The sequence below is a fragment of the Manacus candei genome, unplaced genomic scaffold (genome assembly GCF_025592945.1).
Source record: "Manacus candei isolate 608988 ecotype Guabito, Panama unplaced genomic scaffold, ASM2559294v1 h1tg000005l, whole genome shotgun sequence".
NCBI classification, from domain to species: Eukaryota; Metazoa; Chordata; class Aves; order Passeriformes; family Pipridae; genus Manacus; species Manacus candei.
In genome coordinates, this window is record NW_026138053.1 from 26,693,036 (window position 1) to 26,711,902 (window position 18,867).

Sequence of the window (18,867 nt, forward strand, 5' to 3'; positions counted from 1 at the left end):
GCATAAATAATAATTATCTACTGCTAGAGGAAACTGTTAATCATTATTGTCTGAAAGTCAAAATCAGGTTGCAGAGAGTAGTCTCAAGAAGATGTGTCACAAGATAAAAACAGCCCTTTTCTCAGGACAGGCTGTTGGCTGAAATATATTCTGAATCCTTTCTATCTAAGTAACACAAAAATGTTATCCTTAAGAGTTATTTTCAAAAGCTTGGAAGGAGGTCTTAAAATCGAGCTGCAGAAGATACCCCTAGAGAATCACAGTTGTTCAGGCTGGAGAACCAAAAATGACATTTTGATAAAATAGCCCTAAAGAGAAAGTTAGAGTTGGTTGTGCTTTAGCTACTACCCTGATTCTGAGGGACTGGCAAGAAGCACTGAGAACCCACAAACAGGAGAGTGGATTTTAACAGGTTCTTAATCAGGGAGTCAGGTTGGAAGGGACCTCAAAAGATCATCTGGTCCAACCTCTCGTGGGTGAGGGAGTCTAATGGGATTATCTAACACCTCATGCCATTGCATCCTGAGAACTTTCAGCAGCAGAGACTCCACCACACCCCTGGGGAGGTTGTTCCAGTGAATGGTTGTTCTTGCTATAAAAAATATCCTTCTTATATCAAGATGAAATGAAAGGTATGGTGGGGTGGGGAGACAGTATATGAAGTGCTGCTTCATCTATGAACTGAATATTCTAGGGAAGAGATAAAAATGGCATTTGTGGTCACTTATTAAAGAAAGAAATCAGATGAAACCTCTTATTTTTGTAAGTGCAGAAAGTCTTGATGACAGTCTGAACTACTCGTGAAGGAAGAAAAGCAAGGCAAAGGTTCATTTCAATAGCAGATGGTGGTATAATGATATAATTTTATCTCTATCTTTCAAAGGTTTTGAGAATCAAAATATAATCAGGCTGCTGAGTGCACAACCTAATGCAGGAGGAGGCTTTGCTTGCTGCCTTCCTCCCTCCTTATTTTTCTCTCAGTTATGTTTTACTGTCATTCAACATGTAAACAACATTCACTCCAATACTCCTTGGATACCAGTGCTCATAAAATACCAAATTGTAAGTAACATTCATCATTCTGCCCTGCTTGGTTGCAAATAATTTATAAATGTCTGGGTTTTTCACAGAATTGAATCTGATACATAATCTGAGGCGCTTTCCTGCAATCAAACGTTCTCATAATGCATTAATGGTGACATGGTAAAATTCAGTAGATCTCCACTTGCATTGTATGTATGTGTATATATATATATACACACACACACACATATGCACTTATCCCATAGCAAGGCTCAGCCAGACATTAGCCTTGCTACAAATCTAGAATTTCCATCCTCAATATCCAAACAGGACACATCACGTCCCTCCAAAAATAAATACTTTTGAGTGGAGAGGTTGAAAACTTGGGGTAAAAACTCTCTTTTCTTAGTTGTCAGAGGGCGAGGTGAGGTCATGAAAGCTTCCCTGTAATGAGGACTAGAAGCTTCTCTCTCTGTTGACACCTGAGACTAAAGACACCAGGTAAGCATAAGAATGCTGCTTACCCGGGATTCCTCCTCAAAAATTAGGAGAACAGCACACTGCTAATGGTAAACTCTGGAGAGGAGCTCTGCTCTTTTCTTTCCTATCCATAAGTGTCTTAGGTTCCCAGTTCACATGGAGTGCAACCAAACCCATGTAAGTCTATTTTGAGCAAGTTATAATGTTTATAATCAAATACACAAGCTGTTAGTACTTAGGCCATATTACCAATTTGCACGTCAAGGCTGCTTTTAAAACAGATTCTAAAACTGATTTGTTACAAATAAACAGATTGATGCAAGTACAGCTCTAGGCAGTGGCTGTGGAGAAGGGAAAGAGCTCTGCACACCTTGAGTACTTAAGTAAAAAAAATCCTCTGAAACCAGTAACTCCACAAGAACAAGAGACTTTGCCTTGCCTTAACTTTGTAATCATTATCTTCAAGCGCTGTGGTGAAAAGTTCCCCTGGACTTCTCCCCTCCCAGGTTTTCCTGCAGGAGTGCTGTTGGCCCTGTCAGCTGCCGTGTCAGGGCCCTGAGGAGAACACTGCTTTAAGTTTGCTCCTTTGATGTCAGCCCTGTGACTCTTTGAAGCTGGAGTCTCCTTTTGGAAGGCTGGAGGGGCAATGCTGGATCTGGAAGAACAGGAAAGAAGAGTTGTAGCAAACCCAACACCAATGGGAATCAGCAAGGGGGAAACTCTGGTTGTTAGGACATGTCACAGGACATGCACTTGGGACAGGAGTGAAAGTTCTGAATAGGGATGCAAAAATCAGAAACTTTCAGATGTGGTTCTGGATTTTATTTCCTATAAAGTAAGGAATCCTAGTGCTGAGAATCACCTCCAGCTGTTGCACACTCCATTTGCCTGTCCCAGTGGCCAAGAAATTACACGGGTTTGTATATATGTAAATTGGAAAAAAATGAAATAAAATACATGTGTGGAACTTTTCTTGTTTACTAAACACTCCCATCATATTTGGTATATTCAAAGACCATTTTCTTCTCTGCTTAGTCACTAGTTATGAAATCTGGTGGCACAGCTAGAGGTGCTCATTCCTGCTCCGCTGCCATTAGAGGCTGTATTTTAATTAGTTAGGACATTCATGTCAAAGCAGCTAATGCACAGGCCTTTACAAATCCATTGCTGGAGCTCCCTGGGTGTCAAACATGACACATTGATTTGTCACCTCAGGTAGAAATGGGGGTGGTGCACAGGAACCAGCAAATAAAGCACAGCTCAGGGCCCTTCCCGCTGCCCAGCGCTCACGAGGGAGCAAACAAGCACAGCTCAACCTACTGATCTCAGCAGAAAATCCAGGAGGAAAATCCATCCCTTGGAGATCCAGCGGATTCTTTAGCTTCAAATGGGCAGCCACACCTTCCTGGGAAGACAAAAGCCTTCCCAAATGTTGGAAATGAGTTTATGGGGTGGGATTTGCAGCCTGGTAACAGAGGAAGGCTGACATCACACTGTCACTGAACAGACTTCAGTGCAGCAGGACACCAAATCTAGCAATTAGACCTGTCATTTTCCCTTCTTAACTAAGGAAACCACAGTGACTCTTCCTAGAGGAGTAAGAAATCCTCCTTCCATTTGATTAACAAAGATGTGACCGAAACTTTCCTCCCAAGTGGGCTGATGTTCCTGCATGATTAACTGCCCTGCAAAAGGATAGCAGGCGCAGGCTGCAGAAGCTGAATGATCCTGCAGACATGATTAATGAAGGAGAGGACTAAATCCCCACCACATCTGGATTTGCTTCTTCTGACCACAGATGGTTTTGGTTGCTTTTTATTCCGAGTATATTCATTAAGACTAAGCACAGGGTTTAAACACAGCCTTCCTGTTCCAAGGCTCCATTTTCCATGGAGAAGCTTCTCGTCAGGAGTCTGTCCAAGAAGGCATATGTAGCAAATGAAATGGGATTTGCTAAACCATCTTGCACACTGAATGAGCTGCAAGAGTTCAAAAGGAGATGCACAAAGGAAAGTTGAACAGTTTGGATTTTTGATGTATTTTCCCTGCTCTGAAGTGATTGGTCTCGTCTGCCTCATTTTCCTTCCAGATAATTTTATAAAAACCTCAGCACTCCTAGGGTTTGAACTCACAGTAAATGGATCCCAAAATGTTCACAAGTTTTTCTGTTCATTAAGTTTGGCTGTTGAGAACCTAAATCCATCCATCCAAGCCTGGCTTCTGGCACGGGGAAGCCACACAACAAAGGACACGATGTGCTAATCTGCCAGCGGGGAGATACCTGCTGACCCTGTAATCCTGTTAGCATCCTGCTCCTCTCCACATCAGCTGCACTCACACAAGAATTTGCCTGGACAAAAGGCCATCACCTCTTGGGCAGCACCAGTACGTCCAGGAGGCATCTCGTGGCCAAGCAGGCAGCAAGAATCTTACCAGTTAACAACTACTCTGATTATTTGGGTGATAATATCTGGGCACAGGGTTTCTCCTTGTCCTTTAGGACACCAAATGTAATTAACTGGTGTATTATGACCTCTGCACTGATTTTCTCATCCTTGCTGCTCTAATTGCTAACATGGATAACAATAATCTGCCTTTTTAGCATGTTACCTGGCCGGGGTTCTCTCCTGCCTCTTTAACTATCCCACAGAAGAAAGAGGAGTGGCCTTGTTTATATAATAGTGATCTACTTAGAACTGATAAACTTTCTCAAGTCACTAGTAATTCTGTTTTCTTTTCAAAGCAATGTAGGTGTCAGTGTTTATTTGGCTTTTATTTTAAAAACTGCTTGATTTCTGACAGATCCACCATTGCAAGTGCAGCTGTTTTGCTGTGCAGTACTGAACACACTGGCATGTTTACTGCATTAAAAGGGCCCTCAAAAAGGGATGATTTTATTGCTCTGATGATGATGTTTAGCAGAGACCTGTATTCTCCTGGCTACCTATGCAGTTCAACTTTGCCAGATTGGTTTTGACCACAGTTGGTTGCACTAATGTTTGTAAGTGAAATGCAACCATTGCTCTTCCTTCCTTTCCTATTCCATAATAAAGTTAGTATTTCCGTAGGCACTGGAATCCTCATTTGCCTGACATGAGAGAAAATAACAACATTCTTCTGTTATCCCAACTTTGAAACATGATGATTAGAAGCATTATGATAGATCACAGAAAAATCTAGCTTGGAAGGGGCTTCTGGAGACCATCTGCTCCAAACTTCTGCTGGAAGCAGGGCCATTGAGTTAGGCTGTCCAGGGCTCTGTCAAGCCAAGCCTCGAATATTTCCAGTGAGGGGAAATTTTACCACTTCTCTGGCAACTTAGTCCACTGTTTAATTGTTCTCACAGTGGTGGTTTTTTTTACGTAAACCCAGACAGAATTTCTGCTCGAGGGGAGTTGTTTGTATGAGCCTTAATGTGTTTTCCCTTGATGTGTTTAGATGCACAAATTAGCTCTTGCCCATCTGAAGAACCAAGAGAAGAACCAGCAGTGGCCTTGTTTTATTTCTGATGCCACACTGGATGTTTCTTTGCACAGCCCCTGTAACTACTGCATAGAACTGGGGGCTTGCAGTACTCTGTCATTACCAGAGAACACAGAAGTGGGCAGCAGGCTGAAATCAAGGGTGTTAATGTCCTATAACAGCCCCTCACTCATTTTAAAATGAAGTTTTTGAGGAGTTTGCCTATATGGCACAATTGAGCTGTGAAGGTCCCAGCCACTGGACTCCCATTTTGAGCACACACATCCCCACTGAGGACTGAAAGCAGTGTGTGCAAACCAAACCTTGCAGTCCTGCCAAAAATTACCTGGTACTTGGCACGCTGCCCAGAATTCAAATCTTGCAAAATTTTAGTCTCTCCATTTCTCTGCTATTTCTGTAGCTATTTAAACCACTGCCAATAAAATAAAGGGAAAAAAAAAGAGAGAGACGATAAAAATGTTTATATTATGGGCTAAACACACATAATGGTCTGGCTACAGTTCCCTTCTCTTTCCCCAAGTACTTGAAAGAATAAGAAGAGGAAACTCTAAAAAGAACCAGCAATCTAAACAAAGGTGGTGAGGTCAAACTCTCCCTTGCTCCTCCTTCCTTCTCTTTATCGCTGGTGGCCACTTGGCTGCTGGTCCCAGCTCAAGGCACTGCTTGCATTGTTAGGCCATGGACAAAAACAATAAAGCACAAAAAAGGTCTGGAGGAGGGCTCAGTGATAGTTTGAGCTATTCCAGACTTTTGCCTTGTGCAAAATGAAAATCCTCTGAAAACAAGGAAAAATAAATCAGAAAACAAAGGAAAATAAGCCAAAGTTCATGTAGAATCCTAGAATCCCAGAATGGTTTGGGCTGGGAGGGACCTTAAATCTCATTTCATTCCAAGCCCCTGCCATGAGCAGGAACACCTTGAACACTAACAGGGTTGGGGAGAATTTCTTCCCATTTCTTCCCTGTGGCAGTGGGAAGCCATTCCCTGTGTCCTGTCCCTCCATCCCTTGTCCCCAGTCCCTCTCCAGCTCTCCTGGAGCCCCTTTAGGCCCTGGAGGGGGCTCTCAGCTCTCCCTGGAGCCTTCTCTTCTCCAGGTGAACCCCCCCAGCTCTCCCAGCCTGGCTCCAGATCAACTCAGTGGCCTCCTCTGGACTTGTTCCAACAGCTCCACATCTCACTTGTGTTGGGGTCCCAGAGCTGGATGCAGCCCTGCAGGTGGGGTCCAGGAAGTACCAGCCCCAACTGTGGCCACCATGGATGCCATTCCATCACTAGAGTGAGTTCCACAAGCGACAGCTCTGTCTGTATTTAGGTTTAGGAGAGGGAGGAAAAGCTGTTTTGAGGAAGCATGTTCTGTTTGGGGACAGGGGGGGTGGAAGTCGCTGCCACTCAGTGCAGTTCCCCTAACTGCTGGCTGTGCCATGGCAAAAGGAGTCAGGAGACCTGTCTGACAGGGCTCCAGTGTCCTGTCTCCTGAATGTTCCTCCTGTCTGCCAGGAGCCCTGTACTGCTACAGCCCTGAAAACAAACACAGCCCAAGCTGTAACCTCGGCGTGTGTTGCCTCATTCCATAATCTAGGAATGCAGGCAGCCAACACTCACTGGATCAATGGAGAGTCTTTGTAAGGGAATTTTCCAGTTTAACAAGGAACTAGTTCACTGTAGGGACTGGTATCCAGGGCTGTAACTGAGGTACTGGGGCAACACAGTAAAAATAAGGGAAGCTGAACAGTTCCTGCCGAGTTTGCTCTCACACATCTACTTCCAGAGGAGTGACAAAGATTATGCTCCTGACTGATCAAAGGCTGGAGATGCTGACATGAGTGACAGGAATCAGATTTTCAGTCCATGTTCATATATCCTGCCTGTAGCCATGAATGTGGAATGCACTAGCTACGAAAACCATGGATGCTCAGTCACCCACTCTAACTCTCTGAGGTAATGCAAAATATAACCTCAGCCAAAACTTTAAAGTAGCTGTTCTCTCCCTTTTTTATTGAGATGTTTTCACACCAACGTTACTCCTTGCTGTCTGGCGCCCTCTCCTGCACACTCGCTTGTGTAGGATGTTCTGGTGACAGAGAATCCCCTGCACCCTTCTCCTCCGGTGAAGTCTTTCCATACAAAAGTCCCTCCTGCCCCAGCACATCTCCCTGTTTTTCAGATACCCACGTTGTGACCACTCATCACACTCCAGGAGGCTCCCAGGCAATCTCAGCTTAGCTAAGGAAGAGTTATCATGCAATTAGTTTTCTTTACAAATTAGAACCATCCCAAGTATCCTCAACTTAGAATCATATAAACATAGAATGGGTTGGGTTGGAAGGGACAATGAAATTCATCTTCTTCCACCCCCTGCCACGGGCAGGGACACCTTCCACTAGCCCAGGTTGCTCCAAGCCCCATCCAACCTGGCCTTGGACACTTCCAGGGATCCAGGGGCAGCCACAGCTTCTCTGGGCAACCTGTGCCAGGGCCTCCCCACCCTCACAGCCAACAATTCCTTCCCAGTTTCCCATCTAACCCTACCCTCTGGCAATGGGAAGCCATTCCCCCTTGTCCTGTCCCTCCATCCCTTGTCCCCAGTCCCTCTCCAGCTCTCCTGGAACCCCTTTAGGCCCTGGAAGGGGCTCTCAGCTCTCCCTGGAGCCTTCTCTTCTCCAGATGAACACCCCCAGCTCTCCCAGCCTTTCCTCATAGGAGAGGTGCTCCGTCCCTCTGATCATCTTCATGGCCCCATCATGCCACCTTCAGCCTTCTTGCTGCTCCCTGTAGTAAGGGAGCAATAGCTCTGTGCCAGTGATGTCCCTGCCCTCTGTAGAGGCAACAAAAAGCTGACAGATTTGGTGGCTCTGCTCCAGCTGGGAATGTTTTGCACAGAAGCCCCATTGTATCTGCAGCACAGGGGGTTCAGAGAGGGGTGACTCGTCCTCTGCCTCAGGTCGTCACAGCCTCAAACAGCAGCTCTGAGACTGAACTATTGCTCCAGGTACGTGTTCTCTTGCCCTGGTGTGAGAATGAGTAGAGTGGTGCATCAACTGCCCTGGAGAGACGGAGGGTCAGGGCTTTCCTTTCAGGGTGAAAGGGCAGTCGTTCACTGCAGGAGCAATGCACTGAAATTGGCCATCCGGCTCCCAAAACTCAATGTGCTTACCCTTTGTCTCTCCAGGGCAGCTGGTGAGCCACTCTCAGAACTAAAGGGACAGCAAGAGCTTTCTGGTGTGGCACCTTTTGTCTGGGAGGAATCTTCATCCGTATGGAATTTTGGGAGTCGGACTGGCAGTTTCAGTGCAGGATTCCTGAAAATGAAAACCACCCCTTTTCCACAGGAAAGAAAGAACTTACTGTTGTGGTTTCTGGTGCAGTTGGTGGGCCAGCCTGGGCACTCCATAAGCAGCAAGAGCTTTCTGGTGTGGTACCTTTGGTCTGGGAGGAATCCTCGTCCGTATTCAATTTTGGGAGCTGGATTGCCTATTTCGGCCCTAGGATTTCTGCAAGTGAACATCAGCCCTTTTCCCCTGGAAAGAAAGACCTTACCTTTATGGTTTCTGGTGCACTTGGTGGCCCAGCCTGGGCACTCTGTGGGCAGCAAGAGCTTTCTGTCCTGGCACCTTTTGTCTGGGAGGAATCTTCATCCGTGTTCAATTTTAGGAGTCGGACTGGCAATTTCAGCGCAGGGCTGAAAAAAGCAAACAGCCCTTATCCCCAGGAAAGAAAGCCTGGAACCTTTGGCTGTTAGGTGCAGTTGGTGGGCCAGCCTGGGTACTCCATGGGCAGCAAGAGCTTTCTGTGGTGACACCTTTTGTCTGGGAGGAATCTTCATCTGTATGGAATTTTGGGAGTTGGACTGGTCATTTCAGCGCAGGGCTCAAAAAAAAGGGAAAGCTCTTGCTGTCCCTGTAGTGCTGATAGTGGTGCACCAACTCCCCAGGAAAGATGAAGGGTCAGGGCTTTCTTTCCTGGGTGGAACAGCAGTCGTTGGCTTGCAGGAGCCCTGTGCTGAAATTGGACATCTGACTCCCAAAATTGCCTACGGACGAAGATTCCTCCCAGGCCAAAGGTGCCCGCACAGAAAGCTCTTGCTGTCCCCTGGAAGCTCCTGCCCCCCTTATCTGGAGATAAAAATATATGGTCCCAACTCCCACCAAAGACAGGGAATGGGGCACAGACCCTGAGGAGGGTCTGAATTCCTAGAAGAGGAAGCAATATGGGGCTCGCACTTAATCACCGTGTTTCTGCATCCTCCTCTCACGGGCCGATTGCCAAACCACTTTCTCTCCTGTTTCCTTCCTCCTCGTTGGCTTTTTTACACTCTGTCAAGCAGTTCACACTGCTTCCTCATCCCCACTCAGTGTTCCAAGACTTCTCATCATATTTTCCTAGTTTATCATCAAAAAGCTGCCAGAAACTAAGAAGAGAAATTATGTCTTAAAGAACCACACAGGGAATGCTTTGACTTTTGGCCAATGCTCTGCTGCAACGTTTCTGGTATTTGATCTATATGTTTTAGAAGGCTTTTTACTTGTAGGTTGGGGATGAGAAGTAGATGCCTGTTCTCAGTAAAAATTCACAGATGCTGGCTATTCATTTTCTGTAGGTGCCTTGGAAAAATCCTTCTGGACAGGGTGGCCTGTTTGACTATTCTCTGATCAACGGCTACACAAAACCACTGTAAATTATTTCACAGGAAAAGACATTAAAAATTTGGTTTCAGCTGCTTTGTGGAAACAGCTGTGGCCTCTCATTGTCCAAGAACTCTGTATCACTGACTTCTTTTGAACAGACTATTTTCTCTGTAACTGTTCCTGCTGGAGGTTAAGTGTTCAGGACCAGGACATGTGCTAAGCCTGGAAGTTTGTGAAAGCTCTTCCTCCACTTGTGCTGTGGATTTAGGTCCCCCCTCCCCATGCACAGCAACCCACCAGACTTCTGCAAAACAAACCACTGAAACTAGTAGGAAAAGGAACCCTGAAAGTCTCATGAGTTGAAACTGCCTTGTGGAAGATTTCCTTCAGCATACCTGTTCCTGCAGCACAGCAGGGAGTTCTGTGAAGAATACAGAAGAATGTAACAAAGCTTCCAAAAATGCCTGCTGTTTTATGGGAGTACAACTTTTGGTATCTATTGACAGTTTCATCCCACTGTCCCTTAGCTTGGAACTCCTTTTAAAAGTACCATTTAAATGGCTTCCATGGCTTGTTTTAACTAGTTTTTTTAAGGAAGTGTTGTGTATTGTTGCTAAATTATTACCAAAAACCCTGCTTTTTATGGCTCATGAAAAAAATAAAAAGACATCAACTTTCTTCCACCTGCCTCCACTAATGTCAAGGTGTTTCAGAATCTTTGGCTTTGAACTTTGAGAAAATTAAGTTTTCAAAGTTCCTCATGTTCTTTTTGAAAGTGGGGATGATTTATGCACATGTAGACACTACAGAATCAGTACCTGAAGAGAATCACTACATTCTATTGCCTTCCTTCTCAATTTTTTTATTCCCTGGAAGTGTCCAAGGCCAGGTTGGACAGGGCTTGGAGCACCCTAGGATAGTGGCAGGGGGTGGGACTGGATGGGCATTAAGGTCCCTCCCAACCCAAACCTTTCTGTGATTCTATGAGCAGAGCTGTCTTGCCAATTCAGAGACAGGTAAGAACACAGAGGGCAATTCAGAATTCCTAAAGTAGGTGCTTAGAGTAGATAGTGTGGAAAAAAATGCCAGCTTAATGTTATGAGTACAAAAAAAAAAGCTTCTTTGCTCAGTCCTCACCCCTGAGCATCCTCCTGCTCTGCATTCCCTGCACTGCCTGTCATTCCCAGTCACACATAAGAGAGTTCTTCAGGGCTTCTAATTTTTATTGTCACCTTGTTCCCACTGTTGTGTTAATTAGATTAACCCAGACTCCCAGGGAGGCTGGAACAATGACAAACACTGTAGTGACCTGTCAGCTCTCTCTGAAAGCCCTTTCTCTGGCATTGCAAATGTGCTGTCCCCACAGCCCACACCTCTGTGGGATGGAAAGGATCTGCCTGGATCACCCCTGCTCACAAACACTGCACAGAAAAGGAAATTCCTAATGACTGGAAACCTCAGGCACACTATCAACCTTTCCATGAAGAGGGTCATGGAACCAGAATGTATTAATACTGTCATTTTTAAATGTATTAATACTGTCATTTTTAAATGTATTAATACTGTCATTTTTAAATGTATTAATACTGTCATTTTTAACTACACAATGCAAATATTTGGGGGAGAAAGGCCCTGTCAGAAATCTAAACTGACTGTGCATTAATACTCATAGTTTGCTTTGTCTGGAAAGATTGGCTTGTTCCATTTTCCCCTCTTTGCCTTAAATAGGTGGTAGCCTTTCCACTGCTTGTTCTGAAGACAGCAAAAAATTCTGGCAACTTATAACACAGACCCTCAGTTCTGTGGGGTCTCACTTGCAGGCAGTTAAATTCTAAATCCATGTCCTGACAGATTTCATCTGAGGAAAAAAGGACAATGCAAGAGTAAGTGCTGACCTGCCCTTCTTGTCTTAACGTCCAGAGACCCTCAGCAACAAGGCACTCCTCATTCCAGACCATGTGGAGAATTAGGGGGGGCTTCAGCAACTCAGGTTCTTTCCAAGGGATTTAGAAACCATTATAACAAATAATTATTTACTTCTCCCCAGCCCTGTGCCTCATTTCACTGAAGCCAAAACTGTTTAGGTCTCCTTTAAGCAGTGTGTGTGTGTGGACATCTGCTGTGTCCATAAACCTGCATTACACATCTCCTTTTTCCTCTTACTGCAAATTTGAAGCACATGTGTGAGGCTGCAGGGAATAGGTGGAGGCCACATTTCTCCAACTTGTGTTTCGGCTACTATTTGGAGGGCAAAAAAATCTGCCAAATAGCAGAACCACAGACTTTAAAAGCAAGTAGTGACATACAGCCAAGATCTCACCTTTCCATTCCTCGGCCTGAAAATAACTGAAGAAGAGTAGAAGTGGAACCCAAAAAGAGAAATTATTTCTTCTCTAGACCTCTACCCTAATCTAATGCCTGTCCCCAGCACCTACCAAAGTCCACTGCAGATCCCATAAGGCTGTTTAGAAGATTATCTGACAACTGTGATCTTGGAAAGAAACTCCCAACTGCAAAATCCTCCTTAACATGCTGGGCTGAAACGTGAGCGTGTGCAATGTGCTCTGCCACCCCCAAATAAACCAGAGCTCACATCTGTATAACCCACACCCAGCAGAGCTGAGAACTCCTGACATTTGTGAGGAAGAAGCTGTGTTCTGAAGAAGTGCAAGAGTTGCTTTGGTGAGTCACATGTGGATTTGGAACAAGAGCCCAGTTGGCAAACACATATTTTTCATAATTGCTTGAGGTCAGTGCTTAAGTAAAAATAATGGAAAAACCAGATGAGTTACAAGCAAACCTCCCTGAGTTATGTGTGAAACACTCAGCTCAGGGATAGGCTTGCAGAATTTAACCAGCCTCTGGAAAGTATGGCACCAGCATCCCTGGAGCTTCTCCACTCATGGAAACAGTGGGATTGGGGATGGTCTGCTCTGAGCAGCTACAAACCAGGTCGGTCTGTGCTACAAGGAACCCCCTCAAACAAGACATAAAAAGGGGGAAGGAGTGGTCATTCATTTGCTATAACTGATGCTTAAGCCAAGAATGACTAAAATGTATACTGATTATTTTTCCAGGATTTCCCCCCCTCCTCTTTTTTTGCTTCCTTCTGCCTTCTCCTTTTCCTTGTCTATTTAAAAATACACTTTTGCTCACCACTTTTTAAATGGCTGTGAAAAGATCAGCACAACAGCCCAAGACATCCTCCTGCTCATTTACCTTCTGTATGATTTTCAGTGCAAGCATAAACCTTCAGCCATCTCAGCAAAGGGTCGCTTGGTTGGACCATTCAGTGGCAGAAAAAAAATCCCTGTATTTGCAGAAAAATAATCCCTGTGTTTGATTGTATCTGTTTCAGACTCCACAAGAGGGCACCAGATAATTATCTAAAATATCACCCAGGCAGTTGTTGTGACAAAGCTGTTAATTGCACCTAATTAGAGCTCAGCAGATGTATTAATTAATTAATTAATTAATCAGGCCTCAATACAGACATTCCATCTCCACCCAGCTTCCAGTTTGCTGCTCCTGTTTTGGATCCAAGGAGAGCTCTATGCAGGTATTGCTTCTCCCTCCAAATATTCCATTTCTAGTCTTGCTGCTGTCCTGGCTTGTGTCACACACCCCAAATATTGCACATACCTCAAATATTGCCCAGAGCCCCAGAGTGAGAACAGCCAGTGCTAAATTTGTATTCTAGGTCATAGCACAATTTTTTCACCACAAATGAAAAGTTCATCAGTGCAAGAACAGCCTCACTACGGGTTAATCCCACAAACATTACCACACTTCAAAGTCTTTGACCCTATCTTTGCAACACTTGCAGTTATTTAAAAAAACCCAACTATTTCAAAGCATCATGTACAGAATTTTCCTACATTTCATAGGTGTTAACCACCCTTGTTTCCTTGCTGCAGAGGACAGGACATTGATTGCTGGCTGAATCACAAATTAAAAAGCTGTAAAAAGGGTTTAATCCTGTCCCTATTTCAAATTAGCTGTGCTGGGCACCATTCTGGATTCTTCTTTGCCCTGACACTACTTAGACTCTTCTGAAAGTATGTCCAAAATCTTTTGAGGAAACAAGAAGGTAAAAAAACAAACTAAAAAATATTTCTTTTCTCTCAACCCATTTCTCATTGCTGCAGCACATGCAAGCAGAAACAATTATCACCCTGTTTTTTGTTGTGGCTAAACAACATGTTTCAGATAAGTGGAATTAATTCTCTTCTCTTCCTGTATTAAAGGGATAAAGCAAATGCCTAAAATAAAGATCCCAACAAATGAAAATATTTGTAATAAACTAATTGCCTGATTAAATGATTACATTCTCTGTCTCCCTGCATTTCTCCACCTGTTAATATAGTCTTAAATATCAAACACAGCATTAATACCAGCCATTAAGTGCATGCTACCCCCTCCAAAAGCCCAGTCAAGTATGTCTTTATAAACAATACCACTAATTATCCAGCTCTTTTATTTCAGTCAAACATCTTAATATGCCTTGAAGGTATTTTACAAGCTAAGGAGACAAAGTGTCCACTCAAAGCACCAATATTCTGAAAACAGGGTACATTTCTGACCACAAACCCTAAGGCTATAGATTTAGTAAACACAGGGTTTTTTCCAGTAAGTTTGGGGTTTTGCCTCATGAAATGTTGAAGAAAATGTTGAATTTTTCAGTTGCATGGCCTTTTTCTGTAATTTGAGAAGGTGCTACTTCGAACTATCCTTCATTTTTTAAATTGGCCAAACCCTTTGATCACTGGCTGAAACTTCATTTTCTGAAGCAGAGAATGTGATCTTGCAGCTACTTGTGAAGTTCTTGGCTAGTTTTGACCTCAGTTTTTACTTTGTTGATACAATTACTTTCCAACCATGCAGCTGAATGCTGTTATGGAAACACTGTCTGAAAAACACTAAATATTTCTGAATTACTCCCAGTCGTTGACACCACTGTGCTCAGGTTGTTCAGCTGCTGTGCTTGTAGGATTGCCTGGCCTGTATCTACTCTGGGATGCTTCCTGCCCATGCAACTGCCAAAGCTTTTATTTATATATGTGTATATATATATATATATATATATATATATATATTCCTGCCTTCTTAAAGCAACTTGCATTAATATCTTTCCCCACTGGGACAGCATTGTCCAAATGCTGGCTCTAAACTGTTTCTCAGGGAATTTTTTGGAAGAAAGAACTTAATAATGGTGGGGTCTGAATACTGAAGATCTTGTAGTGTCTCATGCAAAACTTATTTTCCAAAGGAATAAAGCTGATAGAGTCCCTCATTGGTGCATTTTGATCCTTGAACAACGTGGATTGTGCTACAATTCCCATTTATTCACATTACCTCTGTGAGTAGTTAATCTGCCGTGGCTCTCTCCTTCTCACTTATTTTGGTCCACAAGTCTCAAAATAAAGCCACGATCTTTTCCAAGCCCTGCAGATACATTGGCAGGTTATTATCTTACCCATCAGCCCAGGAAGGTAACAGAGATTCCAGCAGAGCTGACTGGTTTGGACACACATTGACAAGAAGCCCTTTCTTCCTGCCTCGTTGTACCCGATTTGATCCCGAGGAAAGCTGCTCTTTACACACTTTGTAACCTGCACAAAGGCTAAATGCCTCAGAAATGCCTCCTGCCCTGTTTGACAGGGACAGTCAGCATGGGAAAAAGGATTATGTGAGTGCTGCCAGGGCAGCCCAGTCTCTCAGCCTGCTGGGACACCACCAATTACCTTACCTCACCCTACCAGTGCCCATTTATTTTTCCTTTGCTATCACTTATTTATACCCTCATCTTTCCTTGCTGTGATGTACCACAGCAGTTATGCACCAAAATGGACATTTTCTCCTGATTTCTCCCACCTTTTGCCTGCTGTTTACAGTTCTCTGCCTCTAGACTTTTAAAATGGGAGTATTTTATTTTTCTTTTACTTCTCTCTATATGCTGCATTCTAAAAGGCAGCGAATGGGTGACCTTCAATCACTTTAACAGGTAATAAATATTTTACCTGGAAGGAGGACATGGAAAAAGCATGTCTCAGTTGACTGGAGTAATTTTCTTTACTATTATTTTGCTGCTGCAAGGAGCAGAAGAAATGTTTCCATTACAGCAGGAGCAGCGGAAACGAGGAGCTGATGAAAGCTTTCTCAGCTCTCATGCTGCATGGCTTTTCTGCCTGCTGCAGAGAACAAAAACACTCACAAACACCGGTTTGAAATACAGTATTATCCACCTCCCAGGCTCTCTTATCTGCACTGTGAGAGCAGAATCACAGAATGATGGAATGACTTGGGCTGGAAGGGACCTCAGGAGGTCCCTGTCCAAGTTCCAGCTCAAAGCAGGTCAGCTCTGGGGGCAGATCAGGTCGCTCAGGGCTTGAACTACTTGGGTTTGGAAAACCTCCAAGGGTGGGGATGGCACGGCCTTGCTGGGCAGCTGTGCTGCTCTTGAGTGTCCTGGTGGGGAATAGGTTTTCCCTGCATTCAGCCCAAACCCTTCTTGGTTTGGCTTACTGTCACCCCTCACCTTGACTGAGAAAAGCCTAGCTCAGCCTCATGGGAAGGGCTGGATGATGCAGGGTCCCCAAAACCTTCCCTGCCCTGGGCTGACCAAGCCCTGCTCCCGTGGCCTTTCCTCACAGAGAAAGTTCTCCAGCCCCAGCCATCCTGGGGCTTCCTTTCCCTTTTCTTCCTCCAGTCTCTCAAGGCCTTTCCTGTTCTTGGAGCCCCAAACCGGGCACGGTATCTGGATGTGACCTAAGGAGTGCTGAGCATGAGGGACTAATCCCTCCCTGATCCCCTGCCATGCCCCTGCCAGGGGCAGCAGTGTCCCTGCCACTAAATGATACAGGAAATGTAAAACAAAATAAACATTTCTTAGAAATATGGTGAGTTGGACACCAATAACACAGCTTAATTTTGTTGGATTTCTTTCAACAAAATTTTCTTAGGAATATTTATAGTTTATTAATTTCCATGCCACTCTTTAGTTTAGTGTTTTGCCAGATGCTTCCCTGTGAGGGTGGGGAGGCCCTGGCACAGGTTACCCAGAGAAGCTGTGGCTGCCCCTGGATCCCTGGAAGCGTCCAAGGCCAGGTTGGACAGGGCTTGGAGTAACCAGGAAGATGTTGCTGCCCACAGCAGGGGGTGGCACTGGATGGGCTTTAAGGTCCCTTCCCAGCCAAACCATTCTGCAATTCTGTGATTCCAAGTCACCTTGCACTCCATCTGCCTTTGGAGATCTGCTTTCCTTACAACTGCATGCTCTCATTTTGAAAATCTTACTTTTGCAACGTTTAGTTTTTTTCGCATCAAAAAACTTTTCCCACCAGTGGTACATTAACATGGGAACTTCTTCACTCCCCTCAGTACTGCAGACAACTAACAAGTGAAGGAACTTTCACCAAAGGACACTTCAGGTACAGAAATAGCTTGACAATGTCTTCCTTTCCTCAGCACTGATGAACGGCTGAAACACCAGAAAATTTCAGTCATTAACTCTTAGTGTGATTCTAAAGGAGCAACTTACCCGATTCTCTTCTTCTGTTCTGTACCAGCTTTGAACTTTAACATTGAAAGAGCTCATCACGAACCACTGAAGAAAAATAATTCTTTTAAAAAAAGGAAACCTAATCAAGAACAAAAAAAGGACTGTTAAATCCTGTCCCCAGCTGACTCCCTCTGAGATTTAGCGGAGACATTTGATCACACTTAGAAAACAGAGATGTTATCACTGACTACTTTATCAAGCTTTTGTGAGGATTAATTATATAGGCTGCAGTGTAGGTCACAGGGAGTGTGAGGGAGTGAAAGGTACTCCATAAAAATAGTTGCTTAGAACAACGAGGAATAACCTGACATAGGCTAGAATTTCTTAAAAACATGTGAAGGTTTGCAAAAAGGGGTAACAGTCCAAGCCAGGATTTTTTTAATATTGAGAATATTAACTGTAAAACCCGAGGAAAACTTAAAATACTCCATATTGAATTGCTTAAATACTCCATATTGAATAATCTTAATTATGTTGCTGCATGATTAAAGACTGAAGTATTAATTCAAACTCACGTCTCACAAGGTGATCTCTGTTCACTTTTTACCCACACCACGTTTAATTACGCTAAGCACACTGCTTTGCTTTTGCTATAAAACAGTTAATGCCAAGACCAATAAAGGCACCAACAAAGACCCAAAGCTCATAAAAACAATCTTAACTTAACAAACATTAAAAGGCAGATGCTAGAAGACAAATGCTTATTTCACGTTATGACCGCGGAGTGGACTGGGGATGCTTGAAAACCCTGGAATGTGTAATTTTGTGTGGTGAGTAGGAGCAGGGCGAGTCGTGCCTCGGTTTCCATCGCGTTGGAGCAGCGTGAGGGTGGCAGTGCCCGGGCACTGGGCTCGGTGCCACGCTGCCCTGCCTGCCCGGGCTCCAGCTCCCTGCAGGGCCCACGAACTGCGGGCACGGCCCTCTCTCTGGAACGGTGGCCAAGAGCCGGACTGGCCAAGAGCCGTGCAGTTCAGGGAGGGGAGCCCAGCAAAGGCCACACGTTCAGCCCACTGGGGCTGATGGACCTGCTCGTGCCCAAAGACAGTAAGGCAGGTATAACCTAATCCCCGCTCTCCATCGCCTCACCTGGCTCTGCGGCACCAGTGGCTGCCCGGGGCAGGTCACACTCCGTCCAGGGCATCGCCATCCGGCCGCCTCGCTCCTCACGGGGCTCCTGCAGGCTGCGGGAATTACAGGATCATGCGGTTGGAAAAGCCCTCCCAGCCCATGGATCCCCCCTGTGCCCGATGCCCACCTTGTCCCCCAGCCCAGAGCACTGAGTGCCACGGCCAGGCCTTCCTGGGACACCTCCAGGGCTGGGCACTCCAAACCTCCCTGGGCAGCCCCTGCCAAGGCCTCACCACCCTTTCCAGCAGGAAATTCCTCCTCCTGTCCCACCTGAGGCTCCCCTGGCGCCGTTCATTGCCCCCCGCCCCGGTGAGGGCCGTCAGGGGGTGCGGAGCGGAGCCGCGATGGGCTCTGTGCCGCATCCCCGTGAGGGGAAGGGGAGCAGGGGGAACGGAGGGGGAAAGGGAGCGCTCTGAGGCGGCGGGGCCGGGGGTGCGGGCAGGGCGGGGAAGGCACCGAGCGGCCCCCGGCCCCGGCGCGGAGGGAGGCGGAGGAGGGCGCGGGGCGGCCCGGGCTCGGCGGCCCCGTCCGCGCTCCCCCTGCCCAGCCCCGGCCATGAATATGTAA

The 18,867-nt window shown here is 45.3% G+C and overlaps 1 protein-coding gene across 7 annotated transcripts; it reads right to left on the reverse strand.

Annotated features, from left to right (window-relative positions):
• Positions 1–1,552: 1,552 nt before the first annotated feature.
• Positions 1,553–18,857, reverse strand: LOC127474078 (translation initiation factor IF-2-like). 7 transcript variants are annotated; one of them, XR_007905724.1, is made up of 6 exons: positions 18,428–18,721; positions 18,259–18,353; positions 17,152–17,251; positions 5,312–5,398; positions 4,448–4,591; positions 1,553–2,158 (listed from the first exon to the last, which is right to left on the reverse strand). XR_007905724.1 is itself a non-coding variant. In XM_051794499.1 (4 exons), exons 1-4 carry the CDS (start codon positions 18,855–18,857, stop codon positions 2,096–2,098), a joined length of 654 nt encoding a protein of 217 aa, XP_051650459.1. In that variant the 3' UTR covers positions 1,553–2,095. The 7 variants fall into 7 exon arrangements, 3 of the variants coding, with proteins under 3 accessions (XP_051650459.1, XP_051650469.1, XP_051650479.1); XR_007905731.1 differs by lacking the exons at positions 1,553–2,158; positions 4,448–4,591; positions 5,312–5,398 and adding exons at positions 6,176–6,288; positions 8,524–8,665; XR_007905723.1 differs by lacking the exons at positions 1,553–2,158; positions 4,448–4,591; positions 5,312–5,398 and adding exons at positions 7,012–7,209; positions 8,524–8,665.
• Positions 18,858–18,867: the final 10 nt, after the last annotated feature.

Bases quoted from the DNA above. Each gene is read 5' to 3' on its own strand.
- LOC127474078 (XM_051794499.1), bottom strand. From the start codon at position 18,857: ATGGCCGGGGCTGGGCAGGGGGAGCGCGGACGGGGCCGCCGAGCCCGG. The intron at 18,354-18,427 runs GTGGGCATCGGG...TAATTCCCGCAG, and splicing joins GCTCTGGGCTGGGGGACAAG to CCTGCAGGAGCCCCGTGAGG. The intron at 17,218-18,258 runs GTGAGGCGATGG...ATTTTTCTTCAG, and splicing joins CACTGGTGCCGCAGAGCCAG to TGGTTCGTGATGAGCTCTTT.